Source organism: Pavona decussata, unplaced genomic scaffold (assembly GCF_977016875.1).
Source record: "Pavona decussata unplaced genomic scaffold, jaPavDecu1.1 SCAFFOLD_83, whole genome shotgun sequence".
Taxonomy (NCBI): domain Eukaryota; kingdom Metazoa; phylum Cnidaria; class Anthozoa; order Scleractinia; family Agariciidae; genus Pavona; species Pavona decussata.
Window position 1 is genome coordinate 1,585,001 of NW_028145501.1, and position 23,466 is coordinate 1,608,466.

The window sequence follows — 23,466 nt, forward strand, 5'->3', positions numbered from 1 at the left end:
AGCCCACTGAGCCCTGAGTCATGACAAGTCATTGCTGTCAGCACGAGGCCCGAGCACGAGGACGCAGCGCGCATTAATCTTCTTCCTTCACAAGAAATGGTTTTATCCACAGAGTTGACAATTATACGTAATTTGGTCGCCGTAAAGATTTGAGTCTAAAAAAAGGTAAAGGTAAAATCTTTATTTAGACACGGTGTTTCCTTCAGGCTCCAGTTGTTCAAAAGCCGGATAACTTTATCTTGTGGATAAGTCACTATCCGACAGTTTCAATCTGTGCAAAGATTTCAGTATTTCCTCGTGTAAAAACGAATATGCATACTCTAACCACAGTTAAGTTGGATGTGTACGAAAACCTTGGACAACGTTTAACGTGAAGTATATTTTAGACCTTAAATAGTGCATGCCTTATCCAGCGGATAAAGTTATCCGGCCTTTGAACAACTGGGGCCAGGACTATACAATATTTAATTTAAAATCTAACTACCTAACTAAATTAATGTTGTAAATAGCTACTACAATAAGAAAAATGATAAAAACCTGCTTTACAAGGAAGCCGTGTATAAAAACAAAATAAAATTTATTTGAGACTACCGTCAAAATCATAATTCCTCAGCTTAGATTTAAATTCATTAAGAGACAGCGACTGTCGAATATTCAAGGGTAGACTATTCCACAGTACAATTCCGCTGTAAGAAAGACTTCTTTTACAATAATTAGTGCGGGGCTGTGGGATAGCAAGCGTACCATCACTATCTCTTAGGTTATAAGTTAAAGTATCAGAACGGAAGACAAAGCGTGAACTAAGATATTCCGGAACCATATTATTTACAATCTTGTACATCATTATTGATTTATTGACAAGGCGTTGACGGTCCAGTTTAACTCAGTTTACCATCCGCAACAACTCGTCAGTACTACGATCGTAATTTGAAAATGTTAAGACGCGTGCGGCGCGATTTTGTAATTTTTGTAACTTTTGAGAAAGACTCTTAGAACAGGATCCCCACACCGAACTGCAGTAATCGAGATGAGGTTGAACCGAATGAATTGTAAATGGAAAGTAAAGTCTTATATGGGACCGAATACCTAATGCGTTTAATGGCGCTAATACCAGAAGCAATCTTTTTAGAAAGCTCATTCGAGTGCTGGCGTTTTGAACGTTAATTCCTCGTTAGAGCGATTCGCTCTGACAAAGGGCTCGAAACGGCAGCACTCGAATCTCTTTACGGTGGCCAAACTTCCTTTAGTAATCAACTCTGTTAACCAACATTCGTTTCTACTCTCCACCCTCCCACACCTCCCCCCCCCCCCCCCCCCCCCCCACCGACGAACAACGCCACAGTTTTTTTAGAAACTGAACCGCCATATCTTTTTTTGAAACCTTGAACAACAGGACGGGGGGGGGGGGGGGGGGAGGGTGGGGGGATTGCAAGCACACGCTCAGTATTGCCTAGATTACACTTTCGTAATTGGACTGGCGGCTAGATTGTACGTCGTCCCATATTTTTTTTATATACCACTAGTGGCTAGGAACACAGCCGGTTTTGAACAAAACTCTTGCTTACTCCATACAACCACTCTGGTTACTGCGATCAAAATGACGATTGCTTGAATTGTCCCCATTGTTACTCCATATCGTCGCTGCATAAAAAAATAATCATTGTAATGGTAATAATCATCATCATCATTGCAAACATAGATCTTTTAAGGCCAAAAACGACGGAGGAAAAACTGTAACTTTTTCGTTAAAAATTAAGCTAACGCTTTTATCCCTGGGGAAACGAACAACAGTTGATCCAATCCGGAGGTCGTGGGTTCCATTCCCACCTAAGTCGGAGAATTTTTTCTTTGCTTGCTGTGTTTTCCTATGTGACTAACGTTCAGTTGGAAATTCATAGATTCACCTCAGCGCTTTAACCTTCAAAGCAGAGTTACGTAATTCCTTGATTCACCATTAATCACAGACTGAATGACTGGGTTTTTATACCCATAACATAAGGAAAATGGCAATTCAACTCGAGATGTCGTAACGAAAGAGGCCAAACATTGGCACACATAGTTACTGTGAGGACTTGTGCAAAATGCCAAAGTTTCAGCTTCATTGACCTGAGTTCTAGATAACAGCCTTGTGGGGGTCCCCTGAGGCTCATTTCGATCACTTTTCATTACTTCGCGTACAATGCTAGAACATTATTGTCAAATTAAGAGTCAGTTTTTGTTAGCTCAACACTTGAACTTTCTTTAGCAAAAGTTATGGCCCACAGAAATATTTCTGTTGCACACGCCAGTAATCTATAAAGTTGTGGCCCTTATCGGCATATAACGACAAACTGGAAATATCCCAACTTTGAGGCCAATTATCTTTGATGCTCAATTTTGAAGTAACAAAATTCCAACATAGTCCCTATAATAGGGAAAAGCTAGGTTTTCAGCAACAAAGTGGTTACAATTAACAAAAATGGAAAGAAATTTATATACATTTTTCTGTAAATTTATAGGAAATACTCTATGCTTTTATAAATCTCGATACAAAGAAAAGTCGCAATGTCTGTAATATGGCAAATGCACCTTGTTGGAAATCGATGGGAAAGTAAGTAACAGTCGACGAATGAACATATTTTTACGGCATGGCAGACCGCGCATGGACAAATCTCACAGCTAGATCAGGAGTGATTTGAAACAAAAACAACAGCAAAATTTTTTTCGCTCAATTCTCTTACTTTTAGTGGTTCATCCTCAGACACTAACTAGAGGAGCACAAACCTGGCTCCAGTCTCCCGAAAAATGCAGAACAGATGGCCCTTTGGAGCAACAGCGAGATAAGTAAGTGTTGCTTTTAAAATACAATCCAAACTTCAGATTCTTACCCTAACCGCTTGTAATTTGACAGAAAAATCCGTGGAGGCATTTTAAAGATATCTCGATTTATGTAAAGTAGGAACTTTTTCATTCATCTGCCCTTTATTTTAACTGTTTTCAAACAGAAATATCTTAAAATCGAAGACACCCATGAACCTCAATACACTTTTAGAATATTTTTCTATTTGGAAAGACCTTTTAACAGAAAAGACAAAGTGTCAAGTTTTATTTTGCTAGAGATATTGGTGAAAAATGCGGCCAAAAAACAAAATCACCCCGTGACAATTAATTCATTATTTACTTTAAAACGCTCTTACAGATTTGTTTCTAATTTCGCCTACAAGTTGTCTAGATTGAGTAGTTTAAATCCTGAAAGTCTCGTCATAAAGTGTCTGACTAGATTTCGAGACAATCGACAATGTTAAAATGAGAGGCTATGCGCTACCGTTGTTATGGTAATAGTTGTTGCTCAGAAAGCGATGAGAAAATTAACTTTGATCATAGTTATAAATGATGATGAAGTATGAAGGAGATCGAAGTTTATCTTGTATGCGAGATTGTAATTTCGAAACTTCCACTCTAAGTCCAGAAAAACTGCTGCGAGTGTAATTTAAGGTTTCAATAAAAAAGGGAAGATATTCGGAGGATTCGTTCATCAATAAAGGGGATCTTGATCTTGATCGAGTTTTGTTCAAAATTACTTCGAAATAACTTGAACAACATTTGCTACTACCTGAATTATACGAATTATTCATCACAAATGTGGGCGATATGATTAATAGCCTTGAATAAATTAAAAAAAAATTGTGAAACGGTTTCTCTATATAAATCGAGTGGCACCAAAAAGTTGACAAAAATCATGTCTTCATAATAAGCTGATTCTTCTATAAAAACGCCATTCTTAGCTTTTAACACAGAATTCTAATCTTAAAAACTTGAGAGAGACGAAGAAAGGCGAAATGCGAAAAAACCGGAAGCCAGACGTTTTGCTGCTTTTGTTTCAATTTTTGTTTTCACGTACTTCTTTCATTTTTATTTCTTCTTGATCGATGGTTTAGTACTGAACACATTTTTAGCTTATCAAGTATCAAAAATATATCTTTAACTCACATTTTTATCTTGTTTCACCTTTGTCGAACACACTACGATCCCCGAGAGCCTCATCAATGTAACTGATGAAGGATGTGGATTTATATATTAATAAGCCCATTGACCTATCAAATGGTCGATAATACATCACGTGTAGTGTCTTTATAACGATAAACCTCCTGCTCATTAGTACGCGGTGTTTTATCAGCTGTTAAAACTCTCCTCATTAGTATGCGGTGTTTTTCTCGTATGCTAATTTCAAATGTTCACAAAAGCATAATTGTTATGAACTCTGTTGACACACGCTTTTCCAGGAATGTTTTTGAAGCCGTTCAAAAAACTCGCAGCACGTGTTTTATCGGGTCTAAAACCACTCGGCTGAGCCTCGTGGTTTTAAACACGCTAAAACACTTCTGCTCGTTTTTTAAACATTGCTTAAACAATGAACATACATTTATTTGAGAAAATGCTTAATTGATAGAAAGGTGTTTTATATAATGCCCATTGATAGTAGCTCAGAATTTCACGTACGGGGGATACAGTAACCTACTGTGTACTGTGCTTTGGATAATGCAGGATTTGCAAATTCAATAACTTCACGTTTCTGTTATGTCTCGAAGTAGATGTTAATAAAATATTGTTAAAATTCATTTGCAAGAGCCTAGGCAGCAAATTGTAGGTTGTTAATTAAAGTTTGCATGGCCATTCTCGATTTTCCCACCCACCTAAGAATAACTCCATCGTAAAAAAGAGAGCTAGTTTAAATTTCGGTGGGAATTACTCCGGAAATTACAGCTGTGTGGAAAAATTACATCAACATATTAAACCTCTCAACAGGTTTTTTAATACAAGAAACTAATAAAAATTACCGAAGTTATGTTATAAGTTAGCTTGAAAAGGTAAAGTTTTTTATAAGGGAAAAGTTTACCTGTTCATCCTCAAACCTTCTTTCACGTTATAGCCCTCATTGTACTGTCTTTATTTTGTTCCAAATTGCAATCATCATTCTCTGAATTATATTCCCTTATGTTTACAAGGCTTTAATTTAATCAGCTAGTCATAGTTTAAGTTGACTTCCTTTTAGTGGAGCTGGCAAGAAATCGATTTCGATTATTTATGAGGTTTTTGTTAATAATTTAAAATCTACAGCTTAGCCCTTAATTAATTCCAACAAAGTTTTTATGATTTTTTTCTTAGCGAGGAATTCTTTAATATTTAATATTTCTAAGAAGAATTCCCTTTAATAAGGGCACATAAGGTTTTTCAACTTAGTTTTTAAGAAGAGCGCGTAGGCTTGCTGTTCGAATTTTTCAATTTTTGTCTATATATACGATCCCGGGCTCCTGTCAGTTTACTCAGTTTACTCATTTGCTCGTTAATGGATTTCTCAAACAAGGAAAAGTTAACCATAAATATATAATCCAAAAACATAACTACATGTATGCAAGACGGTATGATGATGGTATGATGAAGCGAATGATTCATCACAAATAAGATAGATATGATTAATACCCTTTAATAAATTATAATAGTATATGTGAAACGGTTTCTCTATATAAATCGAGTGGCATCGAAAAGTTGACATGAATTTACCATAAGCTATATCTTCTATAAAAACGCCATTCTTAGCTTTTAACACAGAATTTTAAAACCTTAAAGAGCCGAAGAAGGCGAATTGTTAAAACTGGCGCGTCATCCAGCCTTTTTCGTTTCAATTTTTGTTTTCTCATTCTTTTTTTCTTTTTTTATTTCTTCATGATCAATGGTTTAGTACTGAACCAGAGAACCATTGGGAGATAGATAGCTCATGATCACTACCTTTAAGGCCAATAATAGGTGTCAAGAGTGAAATTGATACGTGCTGTGCTAGAAACTGCGCTTAGACAATGAACATACTTTTGTTTGAGACACTGTTTAATTGATAGAAAGGTGTTTATATAACACCCGTTGATAGTAGCTCAGAATTTCACTGGAGGTACAATATAACCTAATGTGCTTTGGATAATGCAGTATTTGCCAATTCAATAACTTTACGTTTCTGTTATGTCTCGAAATAGATGTTAATAAAATATTGTTAAAATTCATTTTCAAGAGCCTGGGCAGCAAATTGTAGGTTGTTAATTAAAGTTTGCATAACCATTCTCGATTTTTCCCACCCACCTAAGAATAACTCCATCGTAAAAAAGAGAGCTAGTTTAAATTTCGGTGAGAATTACTCCGGAAATTACAGCTGTGTGGAAAAATTATTACAACATAAACCTCTCACCAGGTTTTTTAATACAAGAAACTAATAAAAATTAAAGAAGTTGTGTTATAAGTTGGCTTCAAAAAGGTAAAGCGTTTTATAAGAAAAAAGTTTACCTGTTCATCCTCAAACCTTCTTCCACGTTATAGCCCTCATTATAGTATAGTACAGTCTGTCTTTATTTTGTTCCAAATTGCAATCATCATTCTCTGAAATATATTCCCTTATGTTTACAAGGCTTTAATTTAATCAGCTAGTCATAGTTTACGTTGACTTCCTTTTAGTGGAGCTGGCAAAAAATCGATTTCGATTATTTATGAGGTTTTGTGTTTGGGGTGTGCGACTCGGTTCTCCAAACCCTGACCCTATTTCAGACCACAACATTAATATGTAATTTTCTGGTATCCTTTTGCGGCCAACCATTAAAATTCACACCTATTTTCAGAACTAGCCTCTAGAATCCATACCCACTTTCAGTCTTTCAGACTAAAATGGTTAAAATCTATACCCTATTTTTGACCAAAACGGCTCAAAAACCAAACCTTTTGGCGACGCACACAACTAGCTAACCTGCCTGCCCGCACCCCAGGCTATTGCGCAAAACTTTTTCATCTCCTTGTTCAAATGCCAGTTATCGAGCGAAAGAAACGAAATACCAAAGTGACATCAGGCTGTAATGCTACATAACGTAATGCAAGTTCGGAAAAACAGTAATACGTTTTTGTGACCTACTTTTGGATCTCCGTGATCTGTTTTTAATAAATAATACCAAGGATATTGTGACAAATTAAACTTGTTTGAAGTCAAGTCTAGTGTAGTCAATTTATTTAATTCACACGAATATTACAAACGATGATTATTTTTTCAAACTAGGTCACAATACATTAGAATAAAGGATACAGTACATACAGTAAAGAGAAAGATTAAAACTGAAATAATTTTGGCCTCCAAGTAATTTAACCAAAATTTATAAATCGAGTGAGATGGAGGGGGGGATTTTTTTCCATATTCAATATTTTAGAGCTGTTGAATCGGAATCTGAACTTCGGAAAATAGCCCTTCTGTGAAACAATTTATAAACACGGGACAAATCGGCCATCTGGGATGAACTTGGACGTAATATTGTATAAACGATTTGTGATTATTCAGTTCATCCGGTTTCGAAACGCAACAAAACCGATGAAAGCCAATGCTTTTATTATTTCGAGTGTTTGACCCAATGAAACACGAAGCTTAACAAACAGAATTGAAATTAGCCTTTCGTCACATTGACACAGTTCTCTGTTGAATTTCTTCATGTGGAATGATACTTGTATCAATGACTTTTGTTTTTATTCAAATAAGCGTTCATTTGTGTTATCTGTTCAAGTTATTTGGAATTGACAATGAATATTGTTCTCTAATCACTCTGCAGTGAAACGAGAACAAATCATTTTCACTCTAGAAACCATGAAACGCAGACAAGAATCAGGAATAGGCATCTCGTTTACTGATAGCTAGAACACGGGCAAAACTGATACATGAATAAACATACTACAAACTACAGCTAATGAAGACGTAAGCTAACAATAATGTCAATAATGTACAATCTGGTAATAACATTTCTGAAGGATTAAATATAATAACAAAAAAGATAACAAACACAAGAAAATTTACAGAACGGTAGCGAGAGATGCCGTCAAGTGACCTTGAATCTGCAAAGAACACCTTATATACCTGATAACAAATAATCACGCGTACTGTGAAAAATAACTCACACGACAAATACCAACACATCCGTATGCAAAGCACGAAGCAATGTGCATTCCTTAACGCGAGAAAATACATTTGCATAATGTTTTTTTCACAACTTATTGCTCGCATTCATTTTATTGAGCAGGACAAGCATACAGTATTTTATTCATTCACTGGGTGCTAGAGGTTGTTGTTGATTGTTGCGAACTGTTTCTGGCTTGGAAAGAAAACGCAAGGCTACAGAGAGCTTGGTTAAAGAGCCCGTTGAAATTGAAGAGACAAAGGAAAGCTGTTCAAGTAAGCGTTTCAAACAATTAAGATGCAAGTCAAAATCCTAGGTAAGGTTCCCAAACTATCAAGTTTTAAAACCCGGTGAAGTAGAAGTGCTAATATTTGCTGTGATGGTTCATGAAAATGCAGATTAACAAACATTTTACACGTGAGTGTAACATCGCTTTCACTGAAACACGTTTGATTTTCAACTCGAACAGTGGATTTCTCAGCTAATCCACCAGACCACAATGCGGCGTGCTTGTAAGCCGTATGAGAATATGAATAATGAGTTTGAGAAGATCATTTCTCGGTGCACTTCTGATTGTATCTTGTAGTTCGTGTAGCATCTATGAAAGACCGACACAACTCGTGCAAATTGTGTGTGTAAATGAGCCATATATCTGCAAACAACGCATCACTTAAAGTAGTCTGCTTAGTGTAAGAGTTATTTGGCTTGTGCCCGTCCTTACTGACTACACGAACTGTGAGACTTGTAACAAGATGTATTACAAATGTTCGCTTAAGGACGGTGCCTACTAATACCGAAGTATTTTTGTGCGGTTTATGACTATGCGGGAAAAGCAGATCTCAGCAAGGCCTATTGAAATCCAAAAAGAAAATTGGGGGTAACCACGCATTTTTCAGAGATAATTAAGCAATAATATCTCTAAAAAACGCCAACATATAAAGCAATGTATGGGATTTTTTCCTAAATTGAAGCTTAATTATCTCTGAAAAATGCATGGTTGCCCCCAATTTTCTTTTGAGATACCAAAAGCATTTGGTAAGTTCTGGTTTCTCCGTATAGTTTTAAACCGCGCAAAAATATTCCTGTATTAGTAGGCACCACCAATAGGAAACCCGAGTATCTCGCGATGCGCAGAACGTATGCGCAGTAACAATAGTAGGCACCGTCCTTAAATTAATAAACGTATCTAGATTGGGTTGGAGTGGGAGAAGGGGAGGGGGGGGGGGGGGGTTGTTGCGGATTCTGTCCATGCTAAGTTTGAAGTTTTATAACTTGTTTAATATAGGAGCTAGCACCGGCAGCAAACTTTGTGTATTGTTCAGAAATTTATTTCAAACAATTTACTGTACTAGCTGATGGTTTATGGAATTTAATGTTAACTTGAGCAACCAGATTTTGGCAGGCATTTTATTAGAAATTAGAATGTTCCTGATTTAATGAACAAATCTGGTAACGTTTTTATAGTATAACGAAAGAATGGTTCGTATCTTTTGCTTGGAAGAAAATTGCTCGCCAATGGCTTTCTCAAACAAGGAAAAGTTAACTATGAATATATAATCCAAAAACACAACTTCATGCAGGATGGTTGGCCTCGCATACTTATTGACTGTTGAAGTGTTAAACTACTGTGCCTATGTGGTTAAATGATAAATTTAGTGCGATTCTTAATTTATACAAAGTCAGTTGTTGATCACACTATACTTACTCTCCGTTCTTTATTAAAGTTATTTCCTCACTTGTAGCGTATCTTAATGTTATCGTTAATTATCCCGACACTTAAATCTCACCAGCCCTTACTAATTAAAGATGCCGTACAATTTTGAGTGGTCATGACTCATTAGAGCGTTCTACAATCAGTTTTTTTTAGTATTGTCATAGCTTCAATTCTCTCGAAGATAGGGCAGGGACGTAGAAAAGACCAGTCGGTTCATTCCAAAAGGAAAATTAAAGCATGGATAAAGCTGGGTAAGATCACTTAAAACAATGCAAACTTTTTTTTACAATTCCATGTCTTGATAAGCGGGAAAAGCTTTTTAGATTCTAAATTATTGTGCCTAAAGAAGAAATCTCCGTCAGCTTTCCTACTGACCAATTGACTACGCTACCACTCGCAAAAATTCAACATGGTATAATTTCAGTTATTTATAAGTTGTTTAGTTTCTCTGTTTGTGTACACTCAATTGCAAAAACGTTGACACCTAAAAAGCATAAACCGTGAACGATGAGACCCAATGGCTTTATGGGTATAAGTGTACTAAATTTACTTGCATGATATTCTCTTCTCGTGCGACGGTTGATAACTAAAATTAGTTGCACGTGGTGAATGAAGGAAACTGTCCAAGCTTTCCTTTAAGTGTGCAAGTTGGCCAAAAAGGGCCAATTTTTTAACTCTACCCTCAAATCCTTTGGGTTTCATCGTTCATGGTTTATGCTTTTTAGGTGTCAACGTTTTTGCAATCGAGTGTATACTACTTGCTTGAAGATGTGTTAAGGTCGCTTTACACTTCAAATTGGGTGTGGACACTTAAATTGAAAAGTTGTGCGGACCAAACTGTTTTGACCATTTCAGAAACTATGTTTTACTGGGAAACGACAAAAGGCCCGTATCTTACGCACGGGAAGAAAATTTCTTATTAATGACATTTCTCAAAACGGAAAAAAAGCATGAATATATAATCCAAAAACACAACTACATGCAAGACGGTACCACTCACAGATATTGACTGTTGAATACAATACAATTTATTTTGCTCAATGCACAGATACATGAATTGTAATTAAGATTACGGTACCTATGTGCTTAAATAATTAAGTTAAGGGCTTGCATACATTGACTGTAGAAGTGTTAGAATACAGTGTTTCTTACAATGTGAGAGTGAATTTAAATAATATAAGTTAATATACATGGTATGGAATACATAATTTACTCTCACAGCTTGACTGACGATGTACAGTTGGTTCTTCCCAAACATGTTTTCAAAAGTAAACTTAAAAGTGTCGTCTTCTTTGTAACACTTATTAGTAGCCTTCTGCTAGCAAGACATTGACTGTTGAATACAATACAATTTATTTTGCTCAATGTAGAGATACATGTATGAAGATACATGAAGTGTTACACTACAGTACTTATGTGGTTAAATAAGTTGTTGATCTAACGCAGTACCACATTTCTTTAGAAACTTACCGCCTTATCCTTATGTTGGCAGATATTTACCTCTCCTGATCTCTTCTCGTTAAACAGCCATCACTATCCACCTACATTTTGGGGAATAATTGTTTAATATATGTTGACCAGAATTCGGCGATCTGAAAAAAAAAACAAAACAAAACAAAAAAACTCGCAAGCTTATAGCAGTATTCTCAAGGTTAATTCTGAGAAATACTTTGTTCCTGTTCAGTGGACAGAGAAAATGAGTGGCCTTCGGAGTTGTCTTCTTTCGGTAATGACAAATCAATATTATACTCTTTCATCATCCTGGAAGGCCGTGGTGAGATAGCGGAAACATTAGTTTATACCAATTTTAAGCGGCAGTTTCATTTCAGTAGGCTGAATAACTACGGAGAGGAATCAATAAAACGGTTGAATCACGGTTGGAACTACGGAGAGAAATCAAGAAAATGGATGAATCATGTGACAATCAGATGACGTATGGGTTACACTGGAAAGCTTATGTAGGTTCACACACATACAGTACCATAAATAGCAGAGTAAGTGAGGAGGTCATGTATGTTTATCTATAATATATCATTCACTGGAAAACAGTCTAAATTTTTTGTGGTGTCACAGTGGCGGGCCATTGCCAATATTTACCTTTCAACTCCTCCCTCATGCCCAAGGTATCGCTTTCTCTTAACTCCCAGTGCGCGCGGAGTTGTGGTGCTGTTCTAGAGAGAAGGCGTTGCTTTGGGCCGCCATTTTGGATTTCTCAAACGCGTGAAGTTGGAATGAATTAATGGAGTGGGGGGGGGGGGGGGGGGGGAAGGTCAGGGACCTACTCTCTCGGCATCATTTTTCTACTATCTTTGAGGTTGTTATCCAAGATGACGGCAAAATATTTTGCAAAGAAAACACTTGGTGTTCGCTCTCCTCGTGCAGTGCAGGGGCTAATGTAACAAATTGTTTACACTTTTACCCTTGATATTGCACGCTCGTGCGCATGCACAAAATGGGTCCAAGAAACACTCTTAGAAGTCTTTAATGATAATTGTTGAACTCGTTTTTAATTCATCATTGAGTTTCTTTCTGCGCGCTGTCCAACCAACGGCCCTGTTTATAAACTACAAGTGTTTAAATATTAACCACATTTTTCAAACTGATGCCTCTTATAAACCTTATTCCAAAATGGCTTCCATTTTAATGTTCTTTTGTCTGCATTCAAATTAGCCCTTCTTGACTCGTTCAAGGTAAAATATTCTTTTGATTTTTAAGCTTAAGAACGAGGTAAGAAGGGTTAATTTGAATACCAACAAAAGAATATGAAAATAGTAGCCATTTTGGAATAAGGTCTATTTATGGTATCATTATTTCAATCTCAAGGTAACGCAGGTTTTGACTAAAGCTAATATTTTTGTTAAGTTTTTCTTGATAGAGATTTTTATATATATTTCTTTAACGAGCTACTATTGCGAAATAAACGAGGAATCGTTCAAAACAATCAGTTTTTCTGGTTTGTGCTTTCTTCCCATTTTATATTTTGTTATGATATTCCAAGAATTTGTTGAGTCCCGAAGTCTATTGTTTTTCTTCCGCTTTCCCTCATGTTTAAGAAAACTGGCTCTTTTATTTAGGATACTTGTCAAATATTGTAAATTTACCAGTGGAAGCTCTCCGCTTTCAAAGTTTCATCTTATGAATGAATGTAATGCTTTAAAGGGACACAGTCACCTTTGTGACCGCGCTGACCTGGACGCTAGTTTTTGTCAATTTTGAAAAGCGTCCACCTCAACCCGAAATCAAAAGTACGCGTCGGCGTCTAGAAATCCGCTTCAATCTTCCCAGTGTTTTATTGGATTTTCAATCTTTTACTGGAAACCTGTTTCTGAGTATGCTTTTGCTCATCCTATGATATTATTTTATCATATTTGATCGCGTCTCCAACGGAACATGAAAAGAAGAGGTGGGAAACGTGAAGGCGCCGGGCGGAAGAAATCGCCTGCGTTGACTAAAATAACGAGAGAAATCAATCAAAAACATTGGAGAACAAATCACCATTATATATATTTGGAAAATTACATTTTCTCAACCTGGCGAAAGGTTCGTGCGGTGGGAATCTTGGTAAACGATTCGAACTACGCGTCATGGCTGCTTGGTTTGGAGCTCAGACGAAGACAAGCTTCGGTACACAGTCGATTATCTCCTCGACAAGGAAAACCTCCAGTAGAACCTTGTTTTCTACGGGTCGAGCAAGCGTTTTTGCAACGACATGGTTTTGTTTCCTAAATTTAGATAATAGAGAAGTTGTGGAAACGAAATTATAAAAGCAAAATATGTGATTGATAGCAGAAATAAAGCTTACCGGTAGTTTCGCTACAAAGTCGTCTCGCTACACTGCAGCTCAGTCGATTCGCTACGTTTTAAAATTGACATATTCTCTAATATTTGAACTCAATTTGCTTCTCATGCAAACACTGTGAAACGTAGAAACAGCGAAGATAATTTTTCACCCGACCGGATACCGAAATAAACGATTAAATGATTCTTCGACTTCAGAGGTATTCGTTGACGTTTGACTTTCCCTGGACAAGTCCATCAGTAAATTCTCCATGGTATCAAGAAAATGAGTGTTCTAAAATGACATTAGGTCTATAATCACTATAATAATTTTGACTGGCAAATACTTCGACTCGACAAGGTTTGTTTACATTTTTCAAAGGATGCGCTTCTCAGCGCGAGACTTGTGATGAAGTGTGATATGCAAATCAGCTAAGAAATGGTATCTAATGCGCATGTGCACCAGGTGACTGTGTCCCTTTAAATTGGTTGGATTTACAGTATTGTTACAGTGCGACGTGCCTTACCATAGCCACCCAACAAACCTTTTTTTGCAAGTTAGCCAATCACCTCCAATCAGGATATCTTTCTCTCTGTTCATAAAATACAAAACATGTTTTGAATAACTCGGTTTTGCGTCACTTGCCTGTTGGACTTTGAAAGGTGGACTTTGGAAGGTGGCGTGATCGTTAATCGAATTCGCGCATCCTGATTGGCTAATTGTAAAAAAAAAAAATGTTTGTTGGGTGGCCACGGTAAGGCGCGTCGCACTGTGAAACCGGCTTGAAACACTAAGTAACCCTAACAGTCAATCGGCTCAGTATTGCGTACTATAACTAATCGTAGCATTCCTGAAATTTCACCGTCCAGGTAGCGGATACAGACCTGCAGGTAAGTGGGTACATTTTCTCGAACGCTCGACCTGCTTCGCTTCGTACAACGACATACTCGGGGCACGGGTTCGGTAAATTTTGAGCTTTAGGTTGATTCAGGCCAAAAGGTAAGGTTGGCGTATGGGGGCTTTTTCCAGCAAAGCTTGATTTAATTTCATTTCAAAGGGAGGGGTACGAGGGCCTTATCCCTTCTTTTTTAAACCAAGAACCGTTGGACTCATTAGCAAGGGGCATTGTCCTGTTGTTTGATTGAGAGCTCAAAAATTAAAAGATTAAAAATTCTGCAGACCAGATTAATTCTAATCTTGCAACAGACCAATCGATTCTTTACTACTTTAAGTAAGCGAATTTTATAATCCACTTAGTTAACTTAAAGCCAGCTAAAAGACATTTCGATTGGTAAATATGGCTTTCGAAAAGTTTGCGAAAGTTTGGCGTGCGGTGGTGCTCTTAGACAACCTCATCTGCCGAACAACATTTATTTAGTAAAACTTTACAAGAAATTGGCTCTTATTGCATGCAGACTTGTAAAAGTTTTTAGAACACGAATCATCAAGCTACTTTTTTATCATTAATCTATGAGACCTTTTAAATATAGTACTATGAATCCAATCCATTGTATTTCCTTTTTCTTTTAGTATTTTGCCAATTGTGACCTCTCACGCGAAAACGTACACTAACGGCTATCTGTTCGAACGGCAAAACGTACGGCTAGTGAACGGATGACAAATGAACGGCGCAACGGCTGAAGAAAATTTTTGAACGGCTCAAAGTGAACGGCTAAGCGGCTACATGTAAATAAGATTTTCGACCCCATTCAATATTGAGACGATGTTTGTGTTTGCGTTTCTGACATTAATAACTCAGAACCTATTTTAAAGTTCAAAATCAAACATCCTTGAGCATATTTCTTGTTAAATGTGTACCATTAACAAAGGTACAGAAAACTAACTTTATTTTAGAACGACGAAACCATCTCTTTGTGTCAAAAAGACAGCTGATAGGAACAGCGAGCGGTGTTTATACTTGCTAAAGCCATCATTTTGCTGAAGCATAACATTCGCCAATTTGCATACGCACTATTATTTAAAAATAGATTCTTTCATATGAGACTCCCTGCTAAGACTCAGACAAAGATTTCGCCAAAGGCAATATAAAATATATGCGCGAGGAAAGCGATAGTGGAGGAAAAAAGCAGAAAACTTGGTAAATTCATAGAGCTAGTCTTCTAGAAGAATGTAAAATGGTTAGCACCAAACACTGTAGCTGGGTTGAGTGTAAAACGGATTCACGATATCCTGATAAATGGCCGAAATCCCAGTGAACGCATGACGGATAACCCTACAGCTGACCCTAACCGTGCAAACTGTTGAATCGCATTATTTTCTGAATGGATAACCGGCTGTAGTTAGTTTTTACGAACGGATAACACCCCGATAACACAAGCCGTGCGAACGGATGCAATTTTTTTTTAGGACTGATGAACGGGAAGTGAATGGCAAAACGCCGTTCGAACGAATAGCCATTTATAGTTTACGTTTTCGCTTGAGAGGTCACAATTTTATGCGAGTAGATTAGAGAGTGCGTTTGATGATCTCAATCCTAGGCTCTCTCTCCTTTGTGATTTCATCCGCCCCTGCAAGAAAATCTGCGGGGTGATGCGCATCCTGAAAGATCTATCCATTCACTGAATCAACGTAGTCCCATACAATCTTGATTCCAATCAGTGTCAGGAGTGCGTCCTTTGTATGTCGAACACAATTAGTTATCAGTTTGCTTATCTATGTAGTTATGTAGCCTTGTAACTGAAAAACCCAGCAGATTTCCGCACAGCCCCATACATAAATTATACATGTATCACTGTCGTCCCTCTTACACAAAGAACGAGCATGAATAGAGTTTGAGCCGCAAAATGTATACATAATTAATGTATGGGGCTGTGCGGAAATCTTTCTGAAAATCCTTGTAGGGAGTTGCAATTAAGAATGTACGTACTATACGTAATCATGGCTTTCATTAATTTTTGTGGTAGGAGGGTTCTTAATGGTGAATGGGTGGGCACTACTCATTAATTTGCCTTGTTTGGATTCATTTTAAATCCCTCCAAAGGTAGGTCAGCTTCTGGCTTCTAAAACTAATAAAACCTCTGCCTAATACAGTTAAGGGCAAGATGTCCACACAGCCCCTACGTATACATTTTGCGGCTCAAATTATATTCATCGAAAGTGGTACGTGTATAATTAATTCATCGGGCTGTGTGAAAATCTTTCGTTTGGCTATGGCATGCAAAGTAATTGAGTCAGACGGCATGTATTTACCTAATTTGATCAAGTTTGGCTCTGGCGCGACCTTGGAGTGACAACCCATTCAAATGGCATACTCTCTGTCTTGTCTTTGCCAAACCAAACTTGTGAGTACATGTCAAGGGTTGATTATCAAGAGTTGAGTCTATGTGATGGAATTAAGCATTCCATCCAAGGGGAAATAGCAGTGCTAGGGTCCGTCCATGTGGGCCTCTTACAGCTGTAGGTTCGAGTAAGACTTTACGTACATGTACCTATTCATACATCGTATAGTATGTAAACAGCACTCATGCATAGCTGAGGAGTTAGAGGATGTTTTATGAATTAAAAGGGACCTTAAGCAGAGACGACGACGACGCCGACGGAAACGGAACTTTAAAAATTACCTTCGCTTCTTCTGAATAAATTCGCAATGGTTTACACTCTCTCAGTTTGTGTAATGTGGCGAACTATCGAGGAGCTAACGTCGTAGGGGCGCCTTTAAAATTCAGAAAGAGAAAGGAAAATTAATCATCATGCGTTCACGTCTTCCACAAAACCTTAAATTTGGTCATTTCACGTCGTTGTTTTGCAGAGGACGACAGAGAAATGTACCAAAGTGTTTAATGCACGTGCAGGGCCAGTGTTTTGCTAATTAAAACTATTGTTTTCTGACGTTCTCGTTGACGTCGTCGTCCTCGTTGCTTAAGGTCCCTAAAAACTATCCTAGTGCTCTTGATGTTTTTTTTTTTAGCTTGTTTTATTTGTCTTTTTATTTTTTTTTTTTTGTACCTCTTATCATAACGAATCAAACTTTTGTAACGTACCCTTTGCTTAATAGGATTACTGAGTAAGTGTTAATTTACGAAGAAAAAACAAAGGAAAGCACTACCGAGGAGGAGGTTTGGAGATTTAATCTTAAATATCATAGCATTTGATGAACATTGCTTTGAATTTTTCCAACAGTTGTTAATGGTTTGAGAAGCTCTACATACACTCGAAAGAGTGTTTCATCCAACTTCCAAACACCTGGAAGTTGGTCATAAAAAACCTAGACTGCGTCTCGTTCTTTTCCGGGTGTTGGAAAATCGGATGAAACACTGTTCATTGTCTTTGAAGTGTACAAGCATATTATCGTGAGCTTTATTTCAACGCTCGAAACGTACAAGTAGATTCTGAAGTTATTTCTTGTTATATTATGTAAAATGCTTATAAGTTTTGACCACCCACTTCCTTTTTTAACAAAGGAGTTCATTCCCAGGCCTATATACAAAAGCTACCCCCGTCATATGTTGTCACGTGACCTGTCGGAAATATATGGAGCTTTAATTTTTTCAAGTTGAAATGGGATCACTTTATTACTTGATGGAGGCTGTCACAAACTTAATACTGTTAAGAATATTAGCTACATCATTTCCACGTTTGGAAACTTATAAAAAAAAGAGAGAAAAATTTTGGATTTTAATTTTTTTAGATAAAAATAAACTTCCCAGTAAGTTCTTACAAACAAAAAAAGAATTTCGAAAAAGAGTGAGTATTTGCCGAGAAATTGGGACGTAAGCGATTTTCACCGAAAGTTAAATTTTACTTTGATTGACAGCATATTGCTGCCGGTGTAACCACCCGTTGCGATATTTGCGCGAACGGTCTTTCTATAGTCTTGAATCCCTTACGTTCTCGCACTTCGAATATCCTGTATTTAGGGGAAGAACTTGCGTTTGTTCGAGTACGACACTGACATAAAAGAAGACAAAAGCTTTAAGCTACACTTTAAAGTAGGTAAAAGTCTTAAAATCTTCCAGCGAAGCGGATATTTGGAGACGCGCTTGTTAATGTTTCAATTCGCGAGTCCGTGAATCGCGCTTCATGAGCTACCTTTTATTATTTGCAGCTGAATGTTATCAGATCACTTGTGTCCGGGTGCGTAAAACTTACGAATCTCGGCAAGCGGAAACAAAACAAAAAAGCAATTGAAAAATAACGTTAAGAATCATGTCCTATGTCTTGATCTTTTGTCACGTCGCCCGTCGCTAGATAACTAGTAAAGGGAAAGCCGCCGCTTTTGCTTGTAGCGTTTTCACAAAGACTTACTGTATTACGGTAATTTCCAAAGCGTTAAACGGAGTCAGCTCTTTAAAACGGTTCCGTTTAAACGTTTTCTTTCAAGCATCAAAAGGATACTTGCTTCCTATTTGCAGCATTAACAATTTGGGACGTTCATTCAAGAGCGAATTTTCACCCGAACTTTCGATAAGCAAATTTCGAAACTTCGCTATTCTCAACAATATTTCGCCTGAATAGATTTATTCGCCGGCTTTTCGACTGAAGAGCAGCAAGAATTTTCGTTTTGACTGAGACAATACATGCGGTTACGGTGGTTCCCCGATAATTCCGTAGCGCTGATAATTTTACCCTCCTCAGCCGCTTCTGCTTCGGCCCAACAGCTTTGCTTGATGAGGTCGGCTTCAGTCCCCATTTTGTTTTTCCCATAATCATTGCGGATCACAAAATCGACGTGCGCGTACAACAAACACCGCAGATATCCAACAAAATGGTGACGGAGTTGATTGCTCTGGAACGCGAGTACGTGCAAAACTGCGAGAAAATTTTCACAGGAGGTGACCGGAAGAAAAAGTAGCTTGCAAAATGATTGGCTAATTTTCCATAAAGGCGTTAGGGGGTGGTACTTGTTTGTGTAGCGAGAATTTTTTTCAAGCGCTGTTTTCTCAAATTTTAATTTTCGCTTGCGGGGGACACTTTCAAGAGTTACAACTCAACAACGATTTGGCAGACTTCAGTAAAATTTGGCCAGATGCTAGAAAAATATATAACCAACAAACAAGTGTCGGGGAATTTGATAATTCTAAAAATTCTTTCCTTGAAAGCCATTTCCGTGCGTTCACTCCGCATGGTTTTCTCGCAGTTTTGAAAATGTTTTGTAACTTTTGAACGAAATCGAATTAAGGAAAACCCCGACACGATTTTTAAGCGTTTGGGATCCTGACCTGGAGAAAAAAAACAAACTTCCAAAATATTAAAGTCGCATTGAGTTGGAACTCTTGAACGATGACCTGGACCTTCACGTTCCGACTTTATGGAAAACCTGGGAATTTATTTTCTTGGAAAAGCAATGAAATGTTTGAATACCCAGTTCTATAAGCTTTAATTTGATATAGGGTTTTGGGCATCTGTGATGTAACTGAGAGGCGCTATATCCGTTTAACTGAAGCCATCCCTGAAGAAACATAAGCTGTTCCCTTTAATGCACAAACGTTTTCGAACGTTCTCCGGTCGTACAACTGAACACCATGCCTCCATTTACTTAAGGGGGAATTCTTCCTAAATTTGAATGAAATTTGAAGAGGTTTTAAGAAGGGATAGAAGAAAGAAAATGATTTTTGGAACACTAACAGATAGTTCAGGGGCGGGATGATATCCACGCAAGAGCACCCCAGGTTGCTAGTGGACTAACTTGGTGTCCGTCCATTAATAATTAATAGACCGACAAACTACAAATTCTAATTTTAAAACTTCACTAAATCTTCAATATTTCTTATTTCTCTTAATTTTACCAATGCTTCTAGAAAAACTACTCCTCCCAAATATACCCAAAAATTCACAAAATACCCCACAACACAGATTCACGGGATGATAGGGTTTGTGGATTGCTTGAAACGTGAGCAGTGTAATAGTTTTTAATTAAATGCTATCCAAATGCTTTTTGATTTGTGTGTTTTGTTTTGTTTTGTTTTTGTTGTTTTAGTTTATTTTTTAGTTTGTTTATTTTATAGTCTTTTTCTTTTTACTTTAAGGAATTAAAGTTTCGTAATCGTTTGCTTAATAGGTCTACTTGGTGAGTGTTCCTTAAAAATGGCTACAGCTCTTCCATCTACAGCAGACAGTGCCTTACAAGCCACTGACGAAAAGGCTAATTTTCAGCGACTAACCCGGCTTCTGGTGTGTGGAGGAATTACACTTTTAAAAGATGTGTTTGACGTCATTCATCCACCAGCGACCCTTCCTACAGTTCTGAAAAGTCACAAGTCAAAGCTGGGAAATCTAAAAAACCAAAATTTCATCTACCAATCAGAGTGGTCTCTTCTCTACCCATCCCCAGGAGTGTATGGAAACTCCACTGAATTTGATATTACACTACTTTTCAAACTGTTTAGAAGCATTTGCAACCTCACCCAACCTGTCACTGGCTGGGACAAATTGCCAAACAGCACAGACCTTTCTCGTGAAGCAGACTTGGTGCGCATTAAATTTTATCGTAATGAGGTTTATGGCCACAGCAAGAACATGGAGATTTCTGATGCCAAGTTTGTTCACCTTTGGAGAGAAATCAGTGAGGCTTTGTTGAGAATTGCTGGAAGCTTGAGTGTTGCAAAGAGAGATGAATGGGAAAAGTCCATTGCCAAATTTCTGCGCGATCCTCTCACTCCAGATGCAGTGCGATCCGCAGAAGAACTTCAGTTGTGGTACAAGAAAGACATGGATGTGAAAGATGGATTGGAAAATCTGAAGACTGCAGTAGAGCAACTGACAATCAACGTTCACATCATGCTTGAAAGCCGTAAACCAGATGCGTCATCTGTCAGCCCAGGCCATTTGCCCAATGTCCAGCAATTGCAAGTAGCTGAACCAGCATGTGAGAGTGTGCGTATACCTATACCCGAAGAGCAACTGCAAGCGGGAGGGCAGTTGATTGGGGAGCTGCAAACAAGTCAGCAAAACCCTCCAGACATCTGGAATGTTATTTTGTCATTTAGGAAGTCCTTCAACGTACTGATAGAGTACCTTAGAATTAAGCTTGGACTTGATGTTGTAGACGTCACACAAGGGAGTCTGGTAATAACAGTTTCATACAGCTCATTGCAGGTCCTGGAAGGACTGTGGGCAGATTACCAAAGCAGACATCTCAGTGAAGTGGTCCAAGAAACACTTGTAACAGCGGAGCTTTTGAACGAGCTTGGCCATAATGAAGTGAAACTAAAAGCCATCATTTTGGAGGAGGACTACAACCGCGCATTTGAAGAGCTCTTAGGTACGATTTACATACAGTTAAAGAAAGATTCTGTCTTACTAAGCATTTATGGTGGGTAAGTTATTACATTTAGTAAAGTTTGTAGTGAGTGCTGAGCGTTTTCCACAAAACTTGTCGACCCACGGGTGAATGCTACGGTCGATCTATTTCAAATGAATGAAAGGCTATTCTCACAGAGTTTAGTTTCCAAACTTGTGAAAGGTTCCTATTTTACTAGAAAACATTAAATGTGGAACCTTTTGTCCACATGAAACCAACTGTCGTCACTTGTTAAGGAGCAAAATCTCCTAACATGTCACAAAAACTCCGCTGTGTTTGTTTACCTTTCAATAACTCAATACCAAGTATACCAGTGCCTGCGTGAGTCAAAAATAATTCAAAATGGCACCAAAATCGTGAACAGCAGCACAATGAACCAACAATAAAATCCTTTCAGGTTGATTGCACAGGATCACAGACAACCAGCGAGATTAAAAAACATTTCCCTTTGTTGAATGCGAATGAGAATTAGGCTAAAAATATATTTAACATTGTGGTGAACAACCCATTCGATCTGGGATAACAAATCCACTGTAGATTCTCTGGAGCCCAAAATACACTATGTAAAGACCACTCGCCAACGTACCATTACCGTTTTCATTGCCTTCAACCATTGTAGGGGGCATTTAAGGGTTCATTTTGGTTTACACTATCCATCAACGCTATGCTTTGTAATTTAAACTGAGGAAGACAGAAGTTTCTGTCGAAGCATGTTTTGTGTGGTTTCTTAGGACACCTATATCATTTCTGTTGATAAAACCAAACATTTTGCTACAACCCACAATTGATCCACTCTGATAAAGGGCTAAAGCTCAAAACGTCAGCACTTGAATCTTGATCGATCTTTACGGTGAACATATATATGACCTATATCAAATCAGTTGATAAAACAACAAAACATTAGTTTTTACTCCCCACCAACATAGCACCGCAGTTTTTTGTCATTATTTTCAATTGAAATTTTATCAATTGAACTGTTAATTTTTATTAAAATTTTTTTTTCCTTGACATGCATTGTATATTTCGATTTTTATTATGGTATATTTTTAATAAGTATTATTTAGATACTCTCTAATTATATGTAACCCGCGCTTGAACATTCTATGGAATGCGCGCAATATAAGAATTAAAATTATTATTATTATTATTATTATTATTAATATTATTATTATTAACATATTCCAAGCAAATTCTCATTTACAAATTAAAAGTAGAAAAAAGAACTATTATAACCTATTTACAATTCATTTCGATAATTTCCAAGCACAATTTTTCTTAAAGAAAAAACAAACTTCATAAAGTTGTAATAGTATTCTTAGTTATTATTATTTTTATTATTATTCTTATTTATTCTTCTTCTTATTACTATTATTATTATTATTATTATTATTATTATTATTATTATTATTATTTATTTATTTATTTTTAATGGGTGTCAGTCTGTAACAAGTCAGTTTTGTTCTTTTGTTTCGTTTGTTGGATGAATTGACATTGCGTCAACAGTCTCTTGCTTGAGGTGTCTTCGCTCTTGCTACCACTACGTAAGAGTCTCGCGACTGTTAATCGCTTAAATATGTCACAGACAAGTCATCTTGCTATTGTAATTAAATAAGTGGGCGTCATTACTGCTTCTCCTTTATATTTTCAGATTCGGGTTGTGGAAGTCGCAGAACCACACGAGGTAAGGTGAACGTTTTTGTTGTTTTGTGGTGTGGGTGTCACTTCCTCTCATTTTCCAGGCCGGTCATACAGACCTGCGTGGGAG

General features: G+C 37.3%; 2 protein-coding genes and 1 long non-coding RNA gene across 10 annotated transcripts in view; 1 reads left to right on the forward strand and 2 right to left on the reverse strand.

The window, feature by feature from the left end:
* Positions 1-4,042, reverse strand: part of LOC146475773 (uncharacterized) — a 10,591-nt gene extending 6,549 nt beyond the window's left edge. Inside the window, exons 1-2 of the mRNA XM_085115532.1 lie at positions 3,970-4,042; positions 1,518-1,641 (exon numbers count right to left, since the gene is read on the reverse strand). Coding sequence (XP_084971658.1) covers positions 1,518-1,641; positions 3,970-4,023 — 178 coding nt within the window. The 5' untranslated portion in view covers positions 4,024-4,042. The remainder of the gene's footprint in view (positions 1-1,517; positions 1,642-3,969) is intronic.
* Positions 1-23,466, forward strand: part of LOC146475770 (uncharacterized) — a 104,380-nt gene that overhangs the window by 71,377 nt on the left and 9,537 nt on the right. The window contains exons 2-3 of the mRNA XM_085115504.1: positions 20,460-21,662; positions 23,350-23,382. Coding sequence (XP_084971630.1) covers positions 20,486-21,662; positions 23,350-23,382 — 1,210 coding nt within the window. The 5' untranslated portion in view covers positions 20,460-20,485. The remainder of the gene's footprint in view (positions 1-20,459; positions 21,663-23,349; positions 23,383-23,466) is intronic.
* The window catches only part of LOC146475772 (uncharacterized), a 238,143-nt gene that overhangs the window by 30,447 nt on the left and 184,230 nt on the right, over positions 1-23,466 (reverse strand). The gene's annotated exons all lie outside the window — the stretch shown is intronic.